The 20,936-nt window shown below is 54.9% G+C and overlaps 1 protein-coding gene across 1 annotated transcript in view; it reads left to right on the forward strand.

Annotated features, from left to right (window-relative positions):
* The window catches only part of LOC144730912 (uncharacterized), a 34,386-nt gene extending 13,459 nt beyond the window's left edge, over positions 1-20,927 (forward strand). The window contains exons 2-16 of the mRNA XM_078611765.1: positions 1,703-1,734; positions 3,127-3,233; positions 3,979-4,043; positions 5,877-5,998; positions 6,312-6,380; positions 6,514-6,579; positions 6,738-6,932; positions 7,191-7,284; positions 10,747-10,875; positions 11,243-11,289; positions 11,881-12,027; positions 12,980-13,180; positions 14,507-14,954; positions 15,672-16,148; positions 16,541-20,927. Of these exons, the coding sequence (XP_078467891.1) occupies positions 1,703-1,734; positions 3,127-3,233; positions 3,979-4,043; positions 5,877-5,998; positions 6,312-6,380; positions 6,514-6,579; positions 6,738-6,932; positions 7,191-7,284; positions 10,747-10,875; positions 11,243-11,289; positions 11,881-12,027; positions 12,980-13,180; positions 14,507-14,954; positions 15,672-16,148; positions 16,541-18,328 (3,987 nt within the window). The 3' untranslated portion in view covers positions 18,329-20,927. The remainder of the gene's footprint in view (positions 1-1,702; positions 1,735-3,126; positions 3,234-3,978; positions 4,044-5,876; positions 5,999-6,311; positions 6,381-6,513; positions 6,580-6,737; positions 6,933-7,190; positions 7,285-10,746; positions 10,876-11,242; positions 11,290-11,880; positions 12,028-12,979; positions 13,181-14,506; positions 14,955-15,671; positions 16,149-16,540) is intronic.
* The last annotated feature ends 9 nt before the right edge of the window (positions 20,928-20,936 follow it).

Raw genomic sequence — 20,936 nt, forward strand, 5'->3', positions numbered from 1 at the left:
CATGTATAACGTCGGTGTGAGTTTGGGTGCATGGATACATGTGTCCTCTTGATGAATAAGCTCACAATGCGTGGAATTAATCACACGTATAGCCATCGATTGATCTATGTTGTATGTGGTTCAGCTGTTCCCCTGTAGTCACTAGAGGCCGCTACATTCACCAAAATGTAAAAGAAGGAATTGATTCTTGAATGTAATCGCGACGGAATCACGCCGTTCATTGGATCGCGAGGGGTGGCAATTGTTACACCGCTAGCATGCAGCTACAAGATGAGAGCTGTTTAAACAGCGGATTCCTTGACTCTGTGTCGACTTTAGCTGTCGAATGCGTTTTCTGGGCGGTGCTGCCTGTTGCTCGGCACGATGTCCGACGTTTCGCCCCATGTGCTGAAGAAGCTCCAAGCACGTGGAGAGAGACACTTTGGAGAGCGTGCCACACGACCCTGCGGGGTCGTGCAGCCCCGTAAACACTCCTGAAAGTAAGATAAGGGAGAGCGGCTGGTTGTTGGGTCACAAATGCCTTTGGTGTTCAAGTGAGCGGTGCTGCGCACACGAGTTGCTGCATCTCTTCCCGCTGGGCCCACAGCTGCCTGGTCTCGACTCGTGTGTCAACACGCTGCCCGTTGATTCATTGGCGTGGGACGAGTGCCCTGATGGAGCGGTGGCGCGGTGGTTCGCGCGTTCGCGGTACCATCACCAGCGGTCAGAGTTCGATTGACCGCAGCCAACGTCGGTGGCGAGCGATGTTTGGACCGGTGCTGGTTGGACTCCCCCCACTTCACCAAAAGCCTCTGCGATGGGGGCAGTACGTGGGGAGGCCTTGAGCCATCAGTGGACTCACAGCGGGCTGCTGAGTGATGTGTTGTGATGATGCGGGGGGGTTCTCAATACGGGCATTCTGTGGATGTCTTCACGGCCCCCCCACCCTCTGTCTCCCGACAACGTTCGTGACTTTCACAGGGACCTTCTGCGTGCCAATTTCAATGTCAACAAGCTGCTTTGTTACGTTCGCTGCACTGGAAAACTGTACTTTGAGTGTCCTCTAAAATGGGCCGCAATGCTCATTATTGCTTGCTGCATATTTCCCTGAAGCATTTGACCGATGATCAAGATTTTTACGGGGATCTGTAGTAAAAAAAATATGCAGAATGCAGCGTTGAGGGCAGTGTGTTGGCTGCTGAGCCCATTCTGGGGAATGTAGCTGGTGTTGGATGGTGTGCGGGTGTGTGTGTGCGCGCATGTGTGTGTGCAGTGGTTATCGCACTACACCACGAACCCAGCCATCTTGGGATTGATTCCCACTCACAGCCAACAGTGGCGTATATCTGAATGGATCCTCGGCCTCTGCTATGTCGATTCAGTTTAAATAAGTACCTGGTGCGGTGTGTGAATAATCAGCACTGGAAAGACGAAAGCGGCCTGGCGTGGTACTGCCCCACCACCACCTCATTCACCGTGTCGCCTTTAATAGGCACTCGCTAACTTACACCAGCAACAATAATTTGGATTTATCTAGCATCTCAACACAACTGCATTTCAAGTAGCTGTACAAAATCTGTGTGCTCTGCACACATAGTATACATGCTTAATGAGGAATGTGTGTACAGTATTTGTACATTCGCGTGTGTGTGCGCGATCACGCGTGTGCGCGAGTCCCACGGGACACGTGTCCACTCACCCCCATGTCTGGTGCCTTCTGCAGGAGGCGGAGAGAGAAGACGAAGACCGAAAGACGTAAGTTTCTGTTGCAGCGTTAAACTCGCCTCTGCGTGCCGTCCGCAATCCGCGCAGCCGTATACTTGCAAGTCATCTTCCCGTCTCTAACTCGTCAGCGACATCATCTAACCCCGTGGTTCCCAATTTTTCTGGGTCCGCAGGCCACCGTCAACCGTTGACATTGTTTTGCGGACCGCATTGCGCGCCAATAATATATTTCTCTAAATTCAAACAGCTCTATACGCACCGCTGCGAAGTGTCAATTAAAAGGCCGCGTGCAGGATGGCTGCACAGGGTTTTGTGAATAGAATTGTAGCGTCTGTGAAAGCTCCGCAGACCTCTTCCCACGGCCCTGCGGGCCCACAGGTTGGGAGCCGCGGGATCTGTTCCGGAATGTTTCTTATGCTGAGCGCCAGCCTCCTCGTTGCGGTGCACTGTAGATTAGGCGTGTAATCACTCGCGTCCCCTGAGATCCACTCTGCCGCGATATCGGCTTGCGTGCGTGCGTGCCTTTCAAGGATCAAGCAGATTTTGCCGTTACGGCGAATGCAGTGCCTCTTGTGGGTGCAAGGTTTGGATGAACTAATTGCATGCAACATCATCAGCAGCAGCAGCCGCCATGGTATAGCCACTGCTGGATGAAGGATTTCCCAAGCCGCCATCTCTCGTGGTCTTGTGATGATACACTTGAAAATTAAAGCGGAGCTTATGCGCACGTTTCGATGCGTATATACCAGGCGTATGAATCAATGTAATGGATGAAACGATCCCTTGTGACCTGAACAGGCAATGCCACAAGTTTACAATAATAATTGCACCCTTAATTTGGCCTTGAAAAGTCTCACCGAGTCCCAAGATTCTTCTTCTGGAGAGTCCTGCATTGGGATGTTTGGCCAATTTCATTGAATACGTTTCTGGCTTGTGGGAGAACACCAGGGTCCCCAGGTAAAGCCCACACGTACGAGGGACCAACTGTCAAAGGTGTAGTCCATTGCCATTCTGCGATCTCCTGGCCACGTCGCAGCTCAAGCCAACAACAGCTGGTGTTCCCATGTAGTCTCCTGTCCACGGGTAATGCATTTTTAATTATGTGGCCAAGGTCTTTACGAGGCTGAGCACATTCAGGGTGATTTGCTCGGAGGCTCAGAGAGGCGGCAAAACTCATTCTCCTGGACCGACGAGGAGGCCAGCTTTCATCCCTCCGAGCCGACACGGCGCCCCGAGGCAAGGCAGGTCGGGAGCAGCGGGACCTGTCTGCAGCGCGCTGCGGTAGCGTGCTTACGATGCACAAAACCTCCCTGCCGGTGAAGGGACATCGGTGGGCGAGTGACACGGTAGCGATGGGACCAGCAGACGGGGCGTGCGCCGCGCTTGGGGGGTTGGTTGAGTTTTCACCGTTTTCCTCTGCAGAAACTTTAGCGACAGCTTCCTGACCGTCAAGGGAGCGGCACTGTTCATCCCTGGCGGGAACAGCTCGGTGGGACACCAGTTCTCCCTGCGCTGCCACAAGGATGCAGGTGGGAACGCTGCTGACGTCTCTACACTCCGTTCGCTCCCCCTTTTTACTACAGCCCCCCCCTAACGTTCAACCAGACTCCGTTTAAATATCAACATAGAAGAAACGTGTGAGCATCATTTTGTTTTCAAATTAGTTGGGGTATTTATGTGTTGTGGATTGTAATCTGAAATATTTCAGGGCGCTGAGATTCGAGTGTTCCTTTTAATAGGCCCATAATGGCTATTTCATTATGAACCTCTTAAAAGGTCTGGGTGTCTCTGTGTTGGGGTATTTCAACACGATGTCGTAAACCTTAGAGATCTGTGTCTTTCCATCTTGAGGTGTTCCTAATATGTATCAAGTTCATAATGGCAGTGTTAGGTTCATAGTGGCCCTCAGGTTTATAATAGCTGTGGCAATGTTCATAATGGCTGTGTAAGGTTCAGGGTAAAGCGTCGGTGGTTTTTTTCAAGCGCAATTCCATGGAAGTGTTATGAGAATCAAATTCAATGGATTAATCACACCATAGTAGAGGTTTTAGGGTTCGATTGCGTAAATATGAATGTGTCGTTAAACCCGCCACCACCCGACACAGCCCATTAGTAAGGTTTTTCACCTAAACAAATGATTGGGTGGTCGCGGGATTAACGACACATATTTACGCGATCTAACTAAAAAGAACTGTATTATGGATGATATTCGTAGCGAAAGCCTGCATGTTAAACTGATTACTCACTCTGCCTGCCGATTCGTGTCTCTTCCAGAACACTTGCAGCAGCACCTGCAGGCGATGTTTAGCCACATGCGGCCAGAGGACACCATCATGCTGGTGAGCAAGGGCTGGCAGAGCACCCCCCGCCTCGCCCCTCCCCTCCCCGCCCCCCCCCCTCAACCCCGCACCTTGAGCTGCTGAGACGCAATTTCATTCCGAGCCAGACATGTGACAAGCGTTCTGGTTGAGATGCTTGCAAAAGCCGCGATAGCTGAGCAAGGGATCGCGGTTTTGGCCGTCGGCAGTGGCTCCGGCGCTCGCACTGCACCCTCGGCGTGTGAAACGCATGTTGACACCGATGTGTCGGGGAAGGCGCACATGCACGCGTTGCACAGGTCAGAGCGCTGAGCTGGCATTGCTGAGAAGCTGAGTTCGAATCCAGGAAGCCACCCATGGTTAAAGCGGGTTCACTAGTCCAGTGAGTTGATGGCCCTTGCCCAGTCACCAATGGCTGACAACAAGAAAAATAAAACCCATTGCATTTGGTTTTTCAATTAATTTAGCACAATTAATTTATTTGTCACATGGAAGACACAAATATTTTTGCTTTGCGTTTATCTGGGAGTGTTATCCTCCTCGTATCAATAAAAAAGGTCACCTCCGCATATACAGTTCCCTAGCACAAGGTTTTATTTACATTTTTTTAAAAATTTAATCTGGATAATCCCTTGAGATGGAAACAACTCGTTTGCAAGGTCTTCCCGGGTTGCGAGTTACGCGTAGCGAACTCGGAAACGAAGCGCAAAGCCCTGCTTGAGTTCCCAAATGCTAACTGCCTCTCGCCACATTGCTGATGGCACAATCTAAATAAAATTGTGTAAAATATCTAACTTCCCAAAATGAAATTCAAGATCCTCTCTTGGGTTCCTCCTTACACACAGTGTGTTAATCTCACTTTGTTTTGCAACTTAATTCTCAAGGTTTTCGGTGCTTTATATATTGGGCAGCGTCTGACCGTCTGGTTCTGGTGGTTTTACAGGTTCCTGAGCAAGTAGAATATTGGAAGCCGATTCACTCACTCACTCTCTTTCGGTGTGAACTTAGGGCAATGACAGAGCCTCGCCCAGCTCACACCCTGCCCCTTCACTGCAGTAATGCCAGTAATGCCAGCAGCGAACTTAAACAACAATAGTGGCAATTAGATTTGAGACAGTCAGACTACCGCGTTGTACGCATCATCGTCTGATGTGTTGGCAATACGTTTTGTGATGCGTATGTTGTGCATGTCGTGCATGCTGTGTGCGGCGAGGTCCATGTGCGATTGTGTGTTGTGCATCGGCAGCTTGTGTGGTGTACGTGGTGTTTGTCTGTACGGATATTGCACATGTACAGCCCTTTTGTCAATCCCCTGCTGGATGAGGGCCTACTCGTGCTTGGCAGGTAGTGGACATGCTTTGACCATGCTTCACCACGCTGGTCAGTGTAGGTTGATGAAGGCAGTGAGCATAAACTTTGGAGGAGCACGGTGCAGTACAGCAAGGTGGTTTGCCACACTATCCTCTGGTGACAACATATCTCCGCAGCAGCATTAGGCACCTGGTATGCAAGGGAGTGGCCTATCCAAGCACTATCCAGGCTCAATCTTGCTTCGGCCACATTCCGGGTGATCTGATCATGGGCTGTGTGTCTTCTCTATGGTGTGAATTGCGTTTGTGCACGTGCGTGTTGTGTACGTTGCACATGTAAATTCTATGCAATGTATGTATTGTACGCACATATTCTATACGCGTGTTGTATATGTGTTTGACGGGGGCATCGTGAGTGGTGTGTGTATTGCATCGTGCGTATTGTAAATGCTGCGTGTGTGCTATACGGTGCGTGTATTGTGCACCGCCGTGCTGCGAAGACTGGACGTGCGTGTGCTGTGTGTGCTGCGTGTGTGTGCCGCAGGCGGCACACCTGGAGAGCGTCCACCCGACGCGCGTGCGTTACATGACGCTCGTGTCAACTCACGGGAGCCGCAGCATGGAGGAAGGCTTCATCATGGGCCTGGACTTCCGCAACAAAGACAGGTACGGCGGCTGCCTGGACACGGCCAGGGCCGCCAGGGCCAGGGATAGCGTTCGCGTTGAGTCGGAGCTCGGGTCAAATGTAGGTCTTTGGCTATCAAATGCGGCTTGGAAGCTAACCAGACGAGGTCGGCGTGTGAGCTTTAGTGTTGAGCTGTGGGCCACATTAAACACCGGTTTGGGGTTTGTGGTCAGCGATGACCACGGTGCCCGCAGTTGGCACCTCCGAGCGACGCGCGTGTTCCTGTTGGCGGCGGCGCTGCTGGACGTCACGTGGACCCGGCTGACTGTAACCGCGCGTGGGTTGTGCCCGCAGTGCCAATTGCACCATCGGCCTGGTCCTGCCCTTGCTGAGCGACACCATGATCCACCTTGACGGAGACGGGTGAGCACTCGTGTCCGCGTGTGTTTGCGTGTAAAGATACCGCTGCGCACCCCCTGGCTCGCTCGCGTGCTGCAAGCATAAATCGACCCTCGATGTCCTTGTACTTGATTCTGAGTTGTCCTCATCGTTGCAGCGGCTTCAGCGTGACGACGTCAGACCGGACCCACATCTTCAAGCCCGTGTCTGTCCAGGCCATGTGGTAAGGATGTTAATTGTCTCCATATAACGGCACTTCGCGTGCGGTCTGTGTGTGTAGTCGACGTATAAACCGAGTCGCGTCGGCGAAGCGGTGGCATTGCACACGGCACGCTTCGGTCGAGCCTCTGCTGTCTCCGCGTGACTCCGTCCGCGCCCCAGGTCCGCCCTGCAGTGCCTGTACAAGGCGTGCGAGCAGGCGCGCCAGCGGCACTACCAGTCCGGCAGCCGCTACGCACGCTGGCTCGCCTCCTACGCACGCAAGGTGGCCTCTGAGCAGAGCTGCCTCAACGAGTGGAACTTCATGTGCGACCTCGAGTCCCAGCGGCCAGAATCGCCAGCGCTCTTCCAGGACACGTGAGGATCCGCACCCACATCAGCTCTCACGATGATGAGGGTGATGATGATGATTACTTGAAGATGGTGGTGAGGATAATAATGATTTGATGATTATGGTTGTGATGGCGATTATGGTAGTGATAGTAGGTATGACCTCCGATGTTGCTCATGGTGGTGACGATGGTGACATTACTACTGCTTAATTCATGCAGCGGTGTCTGTTGTTGTGTGACGCGGTGGTGTGCTGATGCTGCTGCTGCTGCTGCATGACCCCAGGCCCACGGAGAGCGTGTGCACGGAGCGGCAGATCCGGGCCACACTCCGCGAGATCATGGCCCAGTGCGACCTCGAGAGCGTCACCTCTAAAGAGGTGCGGCTGACGGTCCGCGTCGCTCCCCAGTCCCCCGATGTTGGCCCGCCTACTTGCGCGTCCGTATGCTTCCCGGCCTGAAATGCGGGAGGTCTCTTTTCTCCTCGGCTGTCCCTGTGTCGGCATATTTTCCCTCCGAGACATTTGTACTGCTCACTTCGTTTCTCCTCAAGTCCACGCTTAAGACCTTCCCCCTCTGCCTGTGATTGGTTAGCCGTCCAATAGCACCATCCTCCGTTTACCAACCTCTCTCCTCCTACTCCCCTCTCCTATCGTCGCTCCTTCCCTCTCGAGTGTCTGTCCTGCACGACGCACAGCGTTAAGGATGCCATCGCGTTGGATAAGCTGTACATGGAGACTGTATCGAGGGCGCCACGGTGGCGAGATGTTAACGACCTCGCCTGGTATACAGGAGGTCGTGGGCTCTATCCCGACCTTGACGCCTGCTGTATATTTGGAGTTTGCGTGTCTCTCTTCCTGTGGTTGCGTGGATTTTTCTCCGGGTCCTCCAGTTTATCCCTCCACATTTATAAATATGCGTTTAGAGTATTTGGCTGCTATACATTTCCACACGATAAGCCACTTCGTTGAACAATCACTTTTGGCCAGGTTGCTTCTGAAAAAGAGCTATAGAGCTCAGTGAGCCTTACCTTGCATATCTAGTAGTCTATGTACCTGGCTATGTGCCATATAGCCCAGCTGTCTACCTGCATGCCAGCCTGCTTAAGATCGAGTTTATTTTGTTTAACCAGGAGGTGAGAACTCAATAGACCGGGATAGCCTCGTTTGCAAGAGTGATCTGGGTCCACCAAAAAGACGTGCACAAAATAAAATAATAAAACATAATATCGAAGCGTAAAGGAAGCAGAGCAAATATGACCAGATAGAAATTGGAACAAAAAATAAAAACGCGTTACAGAAAGGAAAAATCTAAATACCACGTGGGCGACGTGAAAGAAAACGCTTCTCCTGTGACGACAGTTGGCGTGCGGACGTATTGATTGTTCCCAATGCCGAGTGGCTAACGGAGAGACGCGGGTTTTTAAAAATGCATGGCCGCTTTTAAAAAAAAATGTTCGGAGACAGATTGGCAGCTCCGTTGCTGCAGGCTCTGGGAACACTCAACCCTGGAGAATTCTGAGTATTCCAATACGTGTCCTTTAAAGGTTTCAAAAACGAGCGTTTTGTAATAAATACCTCCGCATGCAACTTGCGAGAGGAATGTGATGGGAGAGAGTTTGCGTTTAGCGGGGAGCAGGTGCATTCGCCGCGCACGTTCCTTCCGCCTGTTAACGATTTTCCGCCCCCGCCGATTTGACAGATCGTCGCAATTCGTGGTCGCGATTCGATTCAAGAGTCCGTTATATTTTAATGAAACTTTTACTGTCGCGTTTTTTTTATCGCATCTCATTTTTTCTTTTGTTCCAGCAAGTTTGTTCGGATTCCATTATCCCAAATGAGACGTGACAATATAATCCCGTCCGATTTTTATTTTTTCTACATGCGATTGGCTTGAACAACGATCAATCTCGCGCACGCGGATTGACGCATGTACCACGAGCGAAAGAATCGCTTTGTGATCGATGAATCGATACATGCCTAACCATCATCTCATTTTCTCCACCATCAGTCGTCACATGGCGGCTCACGACGACGCCGTACTAACCCTCTTCTCCTCCTCTGTCGCTCTCTCTGGTGTGGCGGTCGCTTCCCCAGACCCGTGCGTTTCTCTAAGTCTGCCTCCTCCTCCTTTACGCCGTCGACCCACCTCTTGCGTGGACGGCCTCTGCTTCTTGCTCCATCCACATGGGGCAGTGGAAGCCCATCGCTGGTAATTTGTGTTCCTCCATCTCATTTTTGTTTGTGTCGACTTGATTCTTCCCCCTTTTGAACGTCGACAGAACGGGAACTCGGCGTCAACAGAGTTCGTGGTCCAGCTCACGACATGCGTTCCGTTCCATCTCGGTTCGTGACGGGGGTCGACCGGTCATTTATTGATTTAAAAAAACAACGGGGGGTGGGGGGGGGGGTAGGAGGGGAACGTGGGTGGGTGGGGAGTGGGGGCGGGGGGCAATACTGGTGTTGTTAAGCTGCTGGATGAGGGGGTGGGGGTGTGTCTCGTCCAGGGTCTTGAGCTTCAGGGCAGGAAGGGAGTGGGGGGGATGGGGGTGAAAGGGGCTGTTCAGGAAGGAACCCCAGATGTCCTCCGTTCCTCCTGATTGTGTCCACTCAATAGAAGTCTGCGGCTTTCACATCTTGTGTGCAAAAGTCTCTTGCTTGTGTACAGCTATTGATTTCTGCTGCCAATATTACCCCCTCTCCTCGTTCATCCTCTCTCCTCGGGGTCCAGCATCCCGATACTCAGGACAGACCTGGCATTGTGAATGTCCCTCGTAGAGACCCATCTTGCTTGGTCTTGACATCGAATTTCGCTCTCCAGATGTTTGTTCAATTTGCCGAATGCTGCCGAGGTTAATCCGGTTTGTTGCTTCAGATCTGAGCTGAGTGAGCTGTCCTTGCAGAGCGTCCGGCCGCGCACAGTTCTCGAACTGCTCGGCGTCATCACTGCCCTGTAACGGTCAGCGCACCGGACTCGCAAATCCAGGGGTCGCCGCTCCGACCTCCCGGGCGTGGCTGGTGAAACAATGGGGGAAAGTTTATTGAATTCCCTCCCGCTCTGTCCGCCCAGCGGTATAAATGTTTGATACCACAGTCGACTGGCGGGTCATGTGTGGTGGGGTAAAGTGTGGGTAGCTCCCAACTCTTCCGAAACATCTCGCCAGCGTGGACGAGTAGGCCAAAGTAACATTTGGAGGCGCTCTCCAGAGCTGGCTAGTGCAGGCCCTTCCACCAACAGTGGCGCCAGGAAGCAGTTGCAGGACTTCACCTTCGTCAACGCGAGTTGCTGCTGCCTCCCAGGAGCAGCAGTCGTGCGGCGCGTGTGACGCCGTCGGCGGAAGCCGCTTGCACTCTGCGTGGTGCGCGCGCCTTGTGCGTGATTGCGTGTGTGGTCACCTAGTTTAGTGGTACTTATGTTGAAGGTGGGGGGGTTAGAAATCCCTCGCACCCGTCCAGAGCCCCCTTTGGCCGCTGTGGTGGCTACAAACGCCATGAGGGGAATGGCCAATGGAAATTGGTCCTCCCCCCATGGCAGTGCTCACCACAGTGTTACCGTCCGGCACCACCGAGGAGATATAAGGGGTTGTGGATTTATAACCCATGGCATCTGGGTCTGTCCCGTGACCTGCCAGCGGGCGTTCAACACTTCACGTGGCCTTAAAGTACACTTGGTCTGGCGCTGTGGTTCACCTGCCACCTAGTGGCGAATGGCGGTTAGTGTGTTCTGCCTATGTTTGCACTCGATAAGTGTGTGTGGGCCCCGTGTATGCGGGCACTCTGTGTGTGCACGTGCGGTGTGTAATCGTGCGGGCGTGCGCTCTCTGCGTGTGCGCGTGTGCACAGATCCGTAACAAGCTGGAGGCGCAGATGGGTTGTAACCTCAAGGAGTACAAGGGCTACATCGACAACGAGATGATCATCATCCTGGGCCAGATGGACAGCCCCTCGCATATCTTCGACCACGTGTACCTGGTGAGCGGTGACGACGGTGCCTCCTTGTGCGCCGCGTGTCCGTGCTGCCGTCTGTACTGACGTCACGGTTCTCCCTCTGGTGTTTTGCCGCAGCTGGGGTTTGAAAATTGGCCGATGGATCTTTTATTTTCTAGCATACATTTGGCGGAGAGCTACTTCTTCTGCCGAGACTTGAATTGGGCCTCTCGTTGAGTTCACTGCCACGAGCGCAGAGGAAGGAGTCGGCATGTCCAGGCAAAGCCAGGAGGCGTCTTAACGGTTCCGTGGAAGAACCCGTTGCTTGCGCTCAGGGCATTGTGCTGGCCGTTGTTGTGTGTTGCCGTCGTGCTGATGTTTGGTGTTCACTCTATGTTCTGCCGTGCCGTAGGGGTCTGAATGGAACGCATCGAGCATCGAGGATCTGAAGAAGAGAGGGTGGGTGCCTCTCGTACGACGTCCGGTTTAAACACCTACATTGCAGCTGTGTGCGCCGTTGGTAGGACGTGTGGGATTGCGATCAGTTCGAATTAGACTCGGTTGAGGTGGCCGGTGGCTCTGGGATCAGGGCCCTGAGCTGTCACTGCTGAGACCCTGCGTTGAATCGTGGGTTTTAGCCGCCTGTGATTGAAGCACGTTCTCAAGCGTAGCGAGTTGATGGCCTCGGCACCATCACCAATGACTGCACAAAATTCCAGGTCCGAGAATTATAATGATCGCGTTAACTGCCATGCAACGAACATCCGTATGGAAAGGCCTGTGGTAAAGTGCGGCACCCTTATTGTGGATAAAATAGATCACTTTTCGCCGTCTCGGAAGTAGTTTTATCACATCACTTTCTGTGGTCCGTTCTCCAGCACGCAGTCTTACACTCACTGCTCTCGGAGAGTTTTTAATGGATTGTTTGTCACATGACACAACACCGAGGGCATAATTGGAATAAAGTTGATAAGAAGACATGTATTATTATTGTTTTAATTACACCTGTCTGTCTGTCTGTTTTACAACCCCATCTCTCTCGCTCTCAAGTGTCGGGTACATCCTGAACGTGACGCGGGAAATCGACAACTTTTTCCCGGGCGCGTTCGAGTACCGCAACGTGCGCGTGTACGACGTGGACTCGGTGAACCTGCGCAGCTACTGGAACGAGACCTACAACTTCATCTCCCTCGCCAAGTGAGCCGCACGCCCCTGCCGGCTCCCACGACCCCTCCAGGGCTCTACAGCTCTCTGTCTTCCAGCCCTCTGCTCACAACTACGTACAATAGTCAGTAGGATCTACACAGATTGGGGGGGGGGGCTGGGAGAGGGCATCGGTTGGGGCGACGGGCGAGGCGCCAAGCGCCGAGAAGCCATCTGCAGGAGCTAGAATAAGGTGGCCTTAGGCCGCCGAGATTCTAGTGTATTAAAAAGTGCTCTGCAGAGCGCATGGGAGATTGCTGCCACCTCTACCGTGTGAATCGGAGGTCACTTGAAGGGAGCTCTTAGAGGTACTTGGGTAGTATCTGCTTCCCTGGGCCATTGCCTCTCACGAAGGGCTGCATTGTTTTGCGAGATATCCGGTTGGATTCTTAGCCTCGAGGCGAGAGGCTGACGGCACAATCGGGAAAACATTGAGAAAAAAATGCATCTCGGAAGTCGCTCTGCATTGTCTGCTTCTGCAGGCCATTCTCCAACAACGATTGCACTGCACCATTGGAACCTCCTTTGCCAGTAGCAAAATATGACAATTGTTTTTTACCCTTTTATCTGACCACAATACCTGCGGTCGGAATGCAAACAAAAAACACAACTCTGATAATGTATGCACTGTCCTTGAAATTGATTGGTCCACACCCGAGACAGCTTGCGTTGCTCTGTGAGGGATCGGAATGAACGCTTGGTCTCAAAATATGAAGATGACGGCACAATCGGCATTACATTCAGGATAATAAAGACGACTTAAAACAACGCTCTCGTTTAGAAAAGGTTACAATCGCTTTCGTGTAGCTTCAGAGGGCAGAGCGGGGGGAAGAGCGGGGGTGGAAGAAGAGGAGCTCGCAGAGCCACGCAGCCTTTACCCAGCGTAGCACGTAAGTGCGGGGGCTTTCCAACATGACGTCGCGTGCGCATCCTTGCGTCCCCGCAGAAGCAAGGGCTCCAAGTGCCTGGTTCACTGCAAGATGGGCGTGAGCCGCTCGGCCTCCACCGTCATCGCCTACGCCATGAAGGAGTACGGCTGGACGCTGGAGCACGCCTACTCCTACGTGAAGTCGCGACGCGGCGTCGTCAAGCCCAACTCGGGGTTCATGCGCCAGCTCGAGGAGTACCAGGGCATCCTGGACGCCAGGTAGTACCAGGGACGCTCGTGACGCGTGTGGCCATGAGGCTTCTGTGGTTCAGTGTCAGATGTTTGCCCTCTGATAGTCAGGTGTCAAATGTTCTGAGATAGTCCAGTGTCAGATGTCTGCCTTCTTTAATCCAGTGTCAGATGCCTGCCTTCTGATAGTCCATTCCCAGTTGTTCCTTGGTAGTCCCGTCTGGTGTCTATTCACTGATAGTCCAGTGTCAGATGTCTGCCTTCTTTAATCCAGTGTCAGATGCCTGCCTTCTGATAGTCCATTCCCAGTTGTTCCTTGGTAGTGCCGTCTGGTGTCTATTCACTGAAAGTGCAGTCGCGAATGTCTGCCCTGTGATAGTCCAGATTGGGATGTCTGTTCTGTGATAGTCAAGTGCTGGATGTTCTTGGGTAGTCCAGTCTCAATGCAATGCAGTGTGGATTTATGAAGCATCTAAATTAGATCGCATCTCAGACGCTGAACAGAAACGGCAGGCGAATGTTGTTGAGAGAGAGAGAGAGAGGCAGTCCGTAGCATGCAGAAGGAAAGGGGCAGGTTGTGAGCCTGGAGTTAAACGGGGGACAGGGAGTCGGCAGCTCGGATAATGGAGGTACCGACAATGAGAAAACTGATAGAAATAAGTAATATTTTAAAATACTATTTTTTAAACACGCTTTAATGAAATTTACCGTACTCGTAATGGTAGAACTCCACGACTCCAGGAAGTGGCCGCAAAGCTTGCCATAACGTAAGGGGCCGTGGTGATTTACAGCCAACGTTAGTTGAGCGTGGACAATTAGACCCAAGCCAAAACATAACATTAAAAATTTATGTTAAAAAATATATACTTTTAATTTTTAATGATAGAATATAGTATTGGCATCGGTATGACATAAGTATACCAAGTTTGCAGTCGATACCACATTGGGAAGTGGCTTAGAATTGAGTTACAATATTTGAGGATACGATGACAACAACAGACAGCGTGAGTTAAATAAAAGCGTGTAACAATTATTTTAGGTGAGCGAAAACCTCACCGAATGACGTATCCCTTAATAGATTAAAACTGATGCATGCATCAAAATGTTGGTGTGAAAATGGAATAAAAAATTCTCTGCTCATGTAACATTTCAGCTAATTGACAACATTGTATAAAGAAGAGATAAAGATAGAAACGATACAAACCAAATGGTGATAAAACGTCTTGAATCGATCGCAACCCCCGAGTTGTGACGATCGATGGGAGGCCGGGGCGGGGCGAGCGATCGCAGCACCCCTGGCGTGCCACGCGCAGGACTCACCCCGCCCGCACGGCCGTGCGCCGTCGCCGTTCACAGCAAACAAAGGCACAACAAGCTGTGGCGCTCCCACTCGGAGGGAGACATCTCGGAGCACGCCACCGACAAGGACATGGACCGCAGCTTCGCCCAGGGCGCGATCGACGGCGAGGGGGGCCAGCCGGCGCCGGAGGGCGAGGACCCCGCCGAGCAGCAGCAGCAGCAGTCGGCTCCGTGCCACCGACAGCCGTCGCCGCAACTCCTCGGCACCGAGGGCGCCGGCGCGACGCTCGCTCCGGCGCCTCGGCCCAAGTCGTGGTCCCCGGACGTGTGTCCTCCCCACGTGACGCCCTTCCAGCTCATCCGCACCGACTCAGACCCGTGCGCGGCCTCCCCCACGGAGCTCGCCGGTGGCAGGTTCGACCCGGGCCTCCCGACCTCCGAGCCCTGCACGCCGACGTCCCTGGAGATGGAGCGGCGGAGGGCGCCGTCGCTGTCCGAGTCGCGGGTGAGCGCGGGGACGGAGAGGCGGAGCCACGCGGCGGATTTGTGGCGGCGGCGGCGGCTCCCGTATCCCTGTATAGCTCCAGAGCCAGTGGTGGAAATTCCAAATTCACATGGTGGAAGCTTAAGAAAAAACCTCTGTGGATTTGATTTTATCAACCCCAGAATAATTCTAGGCCGAGTCAACCACGTAACGGAGGTTGAACTGGCAGAATTGCATTACTGTGAGTTGAATGCTGACCTCGCGAAACGCGGGCAGATTTGTAGAATGATTCACGTTACACGTTACATTACGAGTCGTTGGCTACGTCGCATTTTGATCTTACGGGTCGAATGTTAAGCAGCAAGAAAGAGGCAGCTGTGGGCGCGAATCGGGAAATGGAAATGCAGTGCAGTTTGCGAACAGCAGGGGGTGAGCGTGCGCCGCCTGCAGTGCTCGGCTGTGAGCAGCGCTACCAACCAACTCCTTAAAGTGGAAAGTCGCGAAAATACTCCTCAAAAATCCCTTGCTGATGCGAGGTAGACATTAAGCTGTCATATTATTCAGCATAAACTGATACAAGATCCTGAATACAAACCGCTGCTAAATCCGCACCGTGTTCTCGTTTCAGCAAGTCGCTCGGGTTGTTGCCCGTCGTTTTTGGCGAAACGTTGTCGCTAGGGGTAACTTGAAAAAAAAATCTCTAAACTCGGCAACCCCGCGTCTCCGTCCGCCTCGCAGAAACGCACCTTCTCCTTCGAGCTGCCGACGATCCACATCGAGGACATGGAGCGCGACGCCCTGGAGAGCAGCAGCGACGACGACTTCCACCTGGCCGCGGAGATCCTGAGCTGGGAGCCCAGACCGTCTCCGCCGGCGGCGCGAGAGGGCGACGATCCCTCCGCCGCGCCGGCCGACGCCGCGGCCGCCGGAACCGCCGGCGACCCGTCGCCGCGGCGGTCCCCCGGCGCTCGGCCCTCTCCCCTGGCAGTGCTGGCGGCCGACGCGCGGCCCCTGTCCCCGCAGACGCCGGTGCTGGGCCCGTTCTCGCCGGTGCACGCCGCTCTGCAGCCCCAGACGGCGTCGATGGCGGTGAAGACGCACCGCGGCCGCATCGACTTCCTGGCGGTGATGGAGCGCGTGCGGTCGCTCTCCGAGGAGGAGGAGCTCACGTCGCCACCGCTGCGGCCCGAGATGGAAAGGAGGGCAGCCGGACAGGTACGGTGGCAGCTCCACCACACCGCAGCTCCACCACACTGCAGCTCCACCACACCGCAGCTCCACCACATGCTGGTATATCTCCAGATTCTCTGGTTTCCTGCCACATGAATCCAGATAACCATGGAACTGGCCAAACATCCCAATGCAGTCTCCTCTGGCCAAACATCCCAATGCAGGAAAAAGCAAATCCTGTAAGAGGAGTCTTCTTCAGAAGAGTCTTCTTCAGGATTGGCTTTTTCCTCTGCCCGTGGCTGCCAGCCTCTTTCTCTATATAAAACAACTATCACCAGTGTTTCTGTGTGTGTTTAGATGCTATACGAATCCACATTGTCCTCCGTCGCATTACTGTGCTGCATTGCTGCATTGCTTTGTGTTGCGTTACTCCGCAGTACGCCGGCGCCTTCAGACCCGTGGCCAGGCGCGTGCCGCTGAACCGGTCCAAGGAGGTTGGCGATGAAGGGGAGCGGCCCTCGTGGAAGCCGGTGTGCGGGCAGGTGCGGCGTCGGGCGGAGCTGATGGAGCGCCGGTCCGGGTGCCCCGACGGCGCGACCGAGGCGCCATCGTCCGGCGCGCCAGGCGAGATTCGCCGGCCCCTCTCGCTGTCCGAGATCGCCTCTCGCGACGCGTCGTTCCGGACCACCACGGATGAGGAGGACGTGTTTGACACGTCGCCGGCGGCGACGGAGCGGCGGCACCGCGGACTGCGCCACCAGCAGTCGATCGCGCAGCTGCAGCAGGCGGGGCTGGTGCGGCGCACCGCGGGCCGGTGGTCGGGCACCGGGTCGGCACCGTACCCCGAGGAAAACGAGGAGGAGGGCGGCGGGCGCGACGCGGCGCTGCCCGGCGGTGAGCGAGCTGCGCAAGAGGTCGCCCCACAGACGGTCGCCAGCAGGGTCCAGAAGCTGAGCGGAGGAGAGAGCGGCGGCGGCGGCGACGGCGAGGACGGGGGCGACGGTGGCGGCGGCGACGACGACGACGGCGGCAAGGCCTCTAGGCCGAAGATGCAGCACCAGACCTCCATCCTGCAACTGGCGGAGGCCGGGCTGGTGAGGAAGCAAGCCAAGGAGCTGCAGAGGAAAATGAGCTCTCCGCTTAGCCCCACTGCTCCAGCCGGCTTCGACTCGGCTGCGGTCGAGGAAGCCGGCGCCGGCGGTCCCGTCACGGCCGTGCCAGAAAACGACCAACGGCAGAGCCTGGCGGTGGTCGCAGAAGAGCATCCCAGAGTGGTGGCGCAAGCCGGCGCCCGCTCAGAGCCCGCGGAAGATTCCACAGACGCCCCGGAACGGCCCTGCGTGGAGTCGGCGCGGCCTCCGTTTAACGCCGGCGTTCCGCAGGACCGCCCTGTTTTGCCGGCTCGGCAGCCGATCGCAGACACGAGCATCTGCGGCCTCGGTGAGGCTGTCTCCCCCCACGAGCGCTCGTGTTCTCCCGACACCACGCGGGCCACAGTCTCCGGTGCCGGCGAGACCTCCGTCACCGCTGGTGAGCCCACCGCCAGCGCCGGCGACGTAAACGAGGGCCGCTCTGCGTCTCCCCGTGGGCCTAGTGGCCCGGGCGAGTGGTACGCGGGTGACACGGACGCCCCTGGCCGGTACGGCGAGAAGTCACCGCCCTCGCTCGACAAACCTGCGGGCGGTGCCGAAGACGGCACCTCCAGCCGTGACCTTCTTACCCAAGCGGCTACCTCGGCCGAGATGACGCCACATTTGCCTTTCGTCCACGCCCAATCCGGGGACGCCGCCTTGGAATTCAGCGGGGAGACTGTTTTCTGCGGCAGCCCTTCTGCGGAGTCAAAAACTCCGACGCCTGGCGATCAGAGAGCAACATCGAGAGTTGGAAACGTGTTGAACGCCGGCGACCCAAGCGCCGGTTCCGGCGCGTTCTCCTCGGAGCCGAGAGTGGCCGAGGATGCCTGCGCTGTGCCAGAAGTGCCGAAGGAATCCCCGGCCAAGGGTGCCGCCGCCGCAGCGGAGGAAGAGAAGGAGGCTCTGCCTCGGAGGCCGCGCTCCCCGCTCACGTCGGCTACGCAGAGCTGCACCGACGACGTGGCGGCGCCGGCGGCAAAGCCCGCGCCGCGGAGGAGACGGCAGCGGTCCAGCTCCGCTCGTCAGCAGCAGGAGCCGCAGGATCCGGGCCCGCCGGCGCAGCCGGGGACCCAGAGAAAGGGCAGCTTGTAACGTCACGAGCATCTCGCTTGCGGCGGCGGCGGCTGCTGCAGACAGACCAAAACCTCCTGACTTGCTTCCCTTTTTCCCATTTGTTGATGATGTAAACCCGTGCCTTGTAGAAGCGCGTCGGCGTGCGGTTCCCACCGTCGAACGTTTCGCGTCCCACGCCACGCACAGGCCAGACGGCGTCGGTGGCCTCAAGTGGCCGGCGCTGACCAAACCCACCGAGCCACATTCCGTCGAGCAACTCTCTGAGCTCCATGACCAAAACTGTACGCACTTTACTCGAGCCTGGGAGACCGCATTGCAGGGATTTTCATTCCTGTAGAGTTGCCGCGGTATGGTATGTCGTACAATGTAAAGGCAGAGAGCAAAGGTGCAGTGTCGCAATGTCTTCCCCATGCGCCTGCTAGCGGAAGACCCTCCACTAGCGGAGGCCCTAGAGAGCGTACACTGGATGTCTTGGGAAGATGACCGACAATTTAGCCCGATCGTAAAATACAAGTTCCGCGATAATCGCAGAATCTGTTATGTAAAGTATCGTGATTATCGTGGCTTGTGTAAGAATTGTTTCAGATTTTATATCTATACAAAAAGTGAGGTAACAAACGCACAATCATTAAAGTCCTAAATAAATAGCTATTTTCCCATAATTAAAGTAGCTTTTCGCTCAATGTTTGCTGGGGTAATTGGACACCATGGTGGTTACATGACACCGTAATCTTTCGTAGTCCCAGTCGAAATGTTCGAATTATTCCTTGTGTTAACTGACAGTGGCATGCGTTGCAAAGCGTCGCAGGCCGTAGAGTTGTACCGATGACAACACGGCAGGCACGCGTTGTGTCACCGACAGTCAACGCAATGCACAAAACACAACAACGACGATACATTTGGTGAGACACCAAGACAGCTGCGGGAAACTGATGTTTTGCGAGAATCATCGCATCGCGAACATCGATGTGGAATTGCACCGTGTTGTGACGGTGGATACTGCGGCAACTCTCCCTACAAGGGCGTCTGGGCACGTGGCGAGCCCCTGGCTGACCGCGTGTTCCGTCGCCTCTTGACCAACTTGGCCCTAAAGAAACTTGGCCCTAAAGAAACCACAGCCCACTGCTTTGCCAGCAGTGGGCTGTGGTTGATCATCCACAGGGGGCAGTACAGTGGGGGTGATCGGGTGTCCAGAGAAGGATGCGTGTTGGTGTGGTCTTGTCGGTTGGTCGGAACGCGCACCTTCATTCACATCGGCGTTATCATACAGGGAGCAATAATAAGGTATCGATTTGTAAAATAACATCAATTTAAATTGGCGTGTGTAACAATTGCTCATTTTTCATTCTCGTGTGGGTGGAGTGGTGGCACAGTGCTTGGCGCGCACCGCGCTACCAAACCGGCAACTTGAATCAAATTCCCGACCACGGCAAACATCGGTGGTCTCCGGTCTCCCCCTTCCCCAACCTGCGCAGACCAGCTTGGTGAAGTACGGTCAAACAGCCGATGTGACCGACCCAGCGCTGAGAGGTCTTCACACAGCAGTGCATTGACAAAGGGCTGTTGGCACATGTTGTAAGTAATTGGTTCACGTGTACCCTGCAGCCACTGGAGGTGTTGACCTTCACCGCAGTGTCAGAAAAAACGTTGATTCTTGAATCGAATCGCGACCGTGAGTCACAATGTGTTTAATGATCCGGCGAAGGGGGTGAATTTTTCGCATGCTACTTCCCCAGCTATCGGTGCGCGGCTCCACGCATCGCACGACTTGAGACCAGGCTCGACTCCATCACGAATTGCTCGGCAGGAGAACTCCACAACGACCACGAGCAAGCGACATGGCGGTGGCTCTGCGCCTGAGTTGGCACCGCAGCAGCCACTTTGTCGACGCCCGTAGGGTCGCGTGGCCACCTCGCTCCACCACTCCAGGGCAGCGCAGGGTCCAGAGGTCAACGCCTCCACGCTCCACAGATGGTCCCTCCCTTTCCGTAGCCTCCAGACCCCACCACCGTGACGGGATTATCATGCCCGTCGTCCAGAGCCCCATGCCGAGTTGGATAAACACCCGTTGTTTGCGTTGCCCTTCAGCTGCTCTCGATAATGAGCGAAAGGAGTTGACTTTGGCATGGGATGCCGAGTGGACAGGTGTGATGTGGTGTGGGACGGGGGACTCCAGTTCACTTGCCTTCAGCTTAGTGGGGGGGGGGGGCCTGCGGGGGTGAGCGGGGGGGAGATGCGTACGGCACGCACATGCTCTGTAACACTCGCTCCACTTTTCCAAGAAACCCAAACCAAATCTACGCACTCGTGCTTTTACTGCGTTCTCGTCGGGGGGGGGGGGGGGGAGTTTTTTTGGAATGTCAAGGGCTGCCCCGGCATTGTTACGGGAACGAACGGCGTGCGCCACGCGTGGTGTCCTCCCGGTGTGCTGTGTGCGGCGCGATGTTCGGCAAGTGCACAGTCCACCCAGGTGCGGCTCGTTTCTCGGGGGAGGCTGCCCGTGTCACATGCACAGGAATCGTCGTCGGCCGCTTGTTGTGTGGCGGGCTTAGGGGCCGTGGACCGATCGGCGATTGTGAAGAATTTAAAACAATAAAGGCGTCTTGTGGGCAGTTGTTATCGGTTT

The sequence above is a fragment of the Lampetra planeri genome, chromosome 37, assembly GCF_965212315.1.
Source record: "Lampetra planeri chromosome 37, kcLamPlan1.2.h2, whole genome shotgun sequence".
In the NCBI taxonomy this organism is placed as follows: domain Eukaryota; kingdom Metazoa; phylum Chordata; class Hyperoartia; order Petromyzontiformes; family Petromyzontidae; genus Lampetra; species Lampetra planeri.